The 6,000-nt window shown below is 37.7% G+C and overlaps 1 protein-coding gene across 1 annotated transcript; it reads right to left on the reverse strand.

The window, feature by feature from the left end:
• Positions 1–1,200: 1,200 nt before the first annotated feature.
• Positions 1,201–4,769, reverse strand: LOC142635733 (uncharacterized). The gene is made up of 6 exons (XM_075809842.1): positions 4,493–4,769; positions 3,917–4,066; positions 2,726–3,514; positions 2,249–2,619; positions 1,548–1,928; positions 1,201–1,497 (listed from the first exon to the last, which is right to left on the reverse strand). Exons 1-6 carry the CDS (start codon positions 4,767–4,769, stop codon positions 1,201–1,203), a joined length of 2,265 nt encoding a protein of 754 aa, XP_075665957.1.
• Positions 4,770–6,000: the final 1,231 nt, after the last annotated feature.

Here is a 6,000-nt window from a genome sequence, read left to right on the forward strand (position 1 = left end):
TGCCGAGCTGGACATGGCTTACGACAAGGTACTCTCTGTCATATTCCTTGCCATGTCAAGCTAGACATGGCTGACAACAATATTCCTCATTCCATTGTCGTGCCGTGCCGAGATCCCTTTTGCTTTTTTTTTTTTTTTTTGTGTTTTTGGTTTGGTTTGGTTTGCTTTAAGATGAGAGTCAGTGACTTTGATGTTTGAATCTTCGTTCTTGTTCTTCTTATATCTAAGAAGGCTCCGATCTGGATTTCGTTTTTTTTTCATTCCAACGATTTTGTTTTTTTTGTTTTTATACAAATTTTCCTAATTTTGGAGCTTAATTAAGCTATTACAGGGACCAAATTTGTGTTTCCGAGCTAGATTTTGCTTTAAATTACTGTAATTAGCTCTTGAATAGGTTTGGTTTTGATAAACAGTAGATTCTTTGAAGAAATTGGGATCGATTCATGTGTGTTTGAAGAGGAGATAAAAAAAAAAAAAAAAGATGAGAGATAGAGAGGGGGAGAGCACATGCTCATGAAGTCAGATTGATGAGACAAGACATAAGTGGGTCCCATTTGGTTGACTAAAATTACAAAAATGCCACATAACTTAGTTTTCCATAACATGAAAACACCTAAAATGTGTTTTCAGTTTCCATATCTCATCACTCAAAAATCAGAGAATTTAGTGATGGAAACAAAAATTAAAAAAAAATCCAAACAACCTCTTCTGTCGTGGGACCCACCGATTTTGAGTTATGAGTGATGTAAATAGAGTTATGGGTGATGGAAACTGAAAATCCAAACAGCCCCTTAACTTGTTTACCAAGAGGGCGGCGCTCCAATAGAAGGCTATTGGCATATTTCACGTGTAAAGTATGATATCTATTAATTTAATTTTCTTAACATTAAATCAATATCTCATGGAAAAAGTCAAAGCTCCAAAAATTGAAAAAACAAATCCTTATCATTTAATTAATTAATTATATATATATATATATATATTTTCAAAAAGAAATCTCCTTCTTATCTAACTCACATGATCTAATTTTGTCCCATTCATTCTTTCAATTTACTTATAACAACTTCTAGTCGTTTTAAACTATTTTCAAATCTATCTAAAACAACGTCAAGTAGTCCTACACTCCTTGAAATCAATCTTCTTCTTCTTCTTTTTTTTTTTTTTTTTTTTTTTTTTTTTTAGAAAGAAACTTTCATTCAATTATAATAGTGAAGCATCATGATACAAGGCTGCCAAGGCAGGTGGAGGAGAATCCTCCAACCAATATAAATCCTCATCTAAATTTCTAGCATATTGGGCAAGAACATGTGTCACTGCATTCCTTCGCCTCCTAATCTGATTAGGCATAGTCCAATGTAACCCATATATCAAATGGCGAATATCATCCACCATATAGCCAAGCATGGAATGGTTGGGCAAAGATGAAGAAATGGCTTGTATTATATTGACATTATCAAGCTTGTAAACCCAGCATCCACGACTAACTACAAGGATCTTCTGCAGGCCAACAATTCCACTTCTTCACTATTTTCTACACCTGATCCAACAGTAGACATTGCCGCCATAACCTCCCCCTTGTTGTTACGAATTATAGCTCCTATCCCTGTTCTTTCCAGCCTCGAAAACACTGTAGCATCAAAGTTAAGTTTGTATACATCAGGCGGTGGAGGTTGCCACACTTCAGAACTGATTTGCTTGGTTTGAGAGACTGTCAACTGCACCTGGGCTTGCTGAAATTCCTGAATGAAATCCTTTGCTTGCTTGTTAAGGCATTTAGGATCCTTCAATTTTCCCCCATGCACCACACAATTTCTTTGGTTCCATATAATCAATGCCTGCGCCCAAAACAGCTCCAACTCCTCAACTGATAATCTATCCACTAGAAACTCCATTAGTTGAAGTGTATCACGAAAAACAGAGCACCCCTTCTGCAATTTCGAAATACTGCCAGCCCATATGTCTTGCACCATAGCACACTCCCATAATGCATGCATTGTTGTCTCCGACACTCTAGTACACAATTGACATTTATCCTTAGTTATAATCCTCCGGTGTGACAGATTGTAGTATGTTAGTAATATATCATGGCAAGCTCTCCACCCAAATACTTTAATTTTTTTTGGAATTTTAAGCTTCCACAAAATTGGCCAAATTTTTTTCCCAACTCAGCCACTTGAAGCCTCGGCCTTATTTCCATGAAATTGAGTTCGTCTTGCAAGTTTATAGGAAGATTTCACAAAAAACTTACCATTCTTGTGTGCAGCCAAATAATAGAATCTAGAACAGATCTTCGACTAAGAGGGATTCTACATATAGCTTCGGCATCTTCTCTGTGAAACATTGCCATAATCATATCACTTTTCCATGCATGCAACTCCAGGTCAATCAATTCTGAGACTGCTAAATCTCCAACCAGCTCATGTCTTGGATGAATGATTTTATTTGTGGGATGGTTAGGGATCCACCTATCCCCTACAACACTTATTGAAGACCCATTATGAACCCTCCAACAATAACCCGGTCTAAGAATTGGCGGGGCAGCCATTAAACTTCTCCACACATAGGAGCAATCAGGTGATTCTTTGGCATCAAGAAAAGAAGATCGAGGAAAATATATTGCTTTTAAAACACTTGTATAACAAAGAATCATTCCATTGAATCATTCTCCAGCCTTGTTTAGCTAACATAGCTAAATTAAAATCTCTCAAATCTCGAAATCCCATACCACCCTCCATCTTTGAAGTTGACAGCTTATCCCACCTCTTCCAATGGATTTTCCTTTCATCACCTACTTGACCCCACCAGAATTTAGCACACATACTATCCAGTTCATCACATAGTTTCATAGGAAGTTGGAAAACACTCATAGTATATGTAGGTATAGATTGGGCCACCACATTTATCAAGATTTCATTTCCAGCTCTAGATAACAACATACCTTTCCATCCTTGTAGCTTCTTCCAAATTCGGTCTTTCAAATAAGAAAAAGTATAATACTTGGCTCTTCCAATCAATGTTGGCAATTCTAAGTAAGATTCAAATCTCTCCACCTCCTTCGCCCCTAGGATCTGCAGAATCTGTTGCCTTTGACTAGTTGTATTACTACTAAAATAAATTGAAGATTTCTCCAAATTTATACATTGCCCTAAAGCCTTTGCATATGTTTGAAGAATTTTTAATATAGCTTGCCTTTCATTCTGTATAGCTTGAAAAAACAACAAAGAATCATCTGCAAACAGTAGATTAGTAACTCTGGGTGCCCTTCTACAAATAGAAGCCCCTTTAATCCTTCCTTCAAGTTCTGCTTTTGCCAACAGAGCTGTAAAGCCTTCTACACATAAGAGAAATAGATACGGTGATAATGGATCACCTTGTTGTATTCCTCTTGATGGGTGTATCATACCATAAGGTTTACCATTCACCGAAATAGAGAAAGTTGGAGTACGGAAACAACTCATCACCCTCTCTATCCACAGTGCTGGGAAGCCCATCTTTTCCATAATCCCTGAAGAAACTGCCATTCCACATGATCATAGGCTTTATTGACATCCAATTTCAATGCCAAAGTCCCTCTCTTTCCCTTCTTCCTAGCATGCATTGTATGTAGTGTTTCATAGGCCACCAAGACATTATTTGTGATCGACCTCCCGAGTACAAAGGCACTTTGAGTAGGCAAGACAATATATGGAAGTACCTGTTTGCCAAGACTTTTGACATAATCTTATAAATCATATTACATAAACTTATAGGTCTAAAGTCAGACATTTTTTTAGGATTTTTCACTTTAGGAATAAGAACTATGTTTGTGTGATTTATCTTAGGTAACATATTACCATTATTTAAAAAATCCAAAACAGCTATAACCATATCATCACCCACTATGTGCCAAATTATTTTTAAAAAATGGCATTCATACCATCAGGTTCTGGAGCTTTTGTAAGTCCCATTTGAAATAAGGCTACTTTAACTTCTTTTGCAGTAAACTCCCCAAACAAAGCCTCCTTCATTTCTTTAGTCACCATCTGTGGAACAGTAGCCAGGCACTCCTCCATCTGATCATATGCTCCTGCATGAAAAAGGCTTTCAAAATAATCAGAAGCAACTGTCACCACCTCCTCTAATTCTTCCATCCACTGCCCTTGGCCATTTTTAATACCCCAAATAAGATTCTTTTTCCTTCTTTGTGATGCCTTTGAGTGAAAGAACTTTGTATTTTTATCACCATGCTTCAACCATGAAATTCTAGACCTTTGAGCCCTTTAAAATTCCTACTTTTGGAGAAGCTCATCCATCTTTTTGTTTAGCTTTAGGTATTCGGCCTTGCTGTCAGTAGTCATCTCCTCTTCATTTAATCTGTCCAGCCTCTTTTAGAACTATTTAAAAGCTTCTTCATTTGGAGTTGTTCTTGCTGAGCCCCACTTCATTAATTTCAATCCATAAGCTTGTATTTTCTTTAAGGTTAAAGCTAATCCCTACTCAATAGCCAGCTCACCGTCCCAAGCCTCCTTTACCGTAGCTTCACAATCCTCCATAAGTAGCCAAGACTTCTCAAATATAAATCCTCTATAATGTCTTTGTGGAACAAAAGATTGAACATGTAAAAGAATTGGTAAATGATTCGAAGCATGTGCTGATAAGTGTATAACTTTGCTCATTTGAGATTTCCCAATCCAGTCTTTATTGGCCACGACTCTATCCAATCTGATTTTAGTATTTGCCTCACTCGGTCTCTTATTATTCCATGTAAAAGGATATCCTTTGTAACCCATATCTTGAAGTTGAAAAGACTCCAAAGCTTACTGGAATGCATCAACCTGTGAAGATTGTAGTGGTCTTTTGCTTTTCTTCTCTGAAGTATGTGAGAAAGCGTTAAAATCCCCTATAACCAACTAAGGTCCCTCCACAAAGGCCTTCAAATATTCCCACAACTTCCATGATTTTTCCTTTTGTTGTGCCTTTGGCCATCCATAGAAACAAGTCAATAACCATTTAAAACCATCTTCCTCCGTAACCATAGCCAAAACATGGTTCACAATATAGTTAATAACTTCCAATGTGATAGAATTTTTCCACAAAAGTACTAACCCTCCACCCAAATTAGGACGCTTCACAAAAATCTTATTCTGATATGGCAAATTACCATCTAAATTTTAAAATCCATCTTTATCTAGTCTTGTCTCCATCAGAAAACAGACTATGGAAGCTTGTTCTCTCACAATCTTGCAAAGGTTTCGACCTGTCCAAGGGTTCCTAAGCCCTTAGCAATTCCAACTTAACAATCTCATTGCTTCTGGCAAGGGTGGTTGTCCACCCCCGCCTAAATTTCTTTTGAAAGTCCTTCCTCATTGATCACCTTCCCTCTCTTAGTCTCATGCTCATCAATCTGCTCACCAACAGTATCCCTCGTTTCTCTCTTTCCAAGTGTTGGAAGTGTAATTGCCCTATTCCATCCTGTTGATCCAAGTCCATGTAGTTTTGGGCTTAGAATTAGATAGCCTAGATCCATTTGTAGATAATTCATTAGGGAGAGACATGTGCTCTTGAAAGCCATCTGGCCTAATCTCTACTTGCACCTCATCCGTAGTAATATGTGCTAATTCCTTCTCAGTCCACATATTTAAACCAACCTTGCTATTTAAAGTTAGCTGAACATCTGGGATTGGATTTACTGCCACAGAATTATACTCCTCCATGTTAGTATGGCTCGCAAAAAACACTCTATCAGCTTGCATGGAATCCGTGACAACTCCTAGATTCTCGGCTTAAACCTTATCAGTCGCCCTAGGGTTTTTGTTCCTTATCTCTGTTTCTGCCACCGCCGTTTGCATGGATTTAGCCATCGGAACTGGATCTTGTACCTGACCACTACCTGCACCTCCTCTGTAAAGGATTTAGGATTAGAATATTGATGGACTGGAACCCTTGCTCGACCACCTACTGCCCTTAAGAAATCTCCATATTGATAATCAATATTTCCACCATTCTTCTCCACCACATAGT

Source organism: Castanea sativa, chromosome 5 (genome assembly GCF_040712315.1).
Source record: "Castanea sativa cultivar Marrone di Chiusa Pesio chromosome 5, ASM4071231v1".
Taxonomy (NCBI): Eukaryota; Viridiplantae; Streptophyta; class Magnoliopsida; order Fagales; family Fagaceae; genus Castanea; species Castanea sativa.

What these genes read in the sequence shown, in the direction of transcription:
- LOC142635733 (XM_075809842.1), bottom strand. Translation starts at nt 4,769, where the DNA reads ATGGGTTACAAAGGATATCCTTTTACATGGAATAATAAGAGACCGAGT. An exon ending in AAAAGCTCCAGAACCTGATG is followed by an intron (nt 3,515 to 3,916) that starts GTATGAATGCCA and finishes GTGGAATGGCAG; the next exon opens with TTTCTTCAGGGATTATGGAA. An exon ending in TTATGGCGGCAATGTCTACT is followed by an intron (nt 1,498 to 1,547) that starts GTTGGATCAGGT and finishes GTTGGCCTGCAG; the next exon opens with AAGATCCTTGTAGTTAGTCG.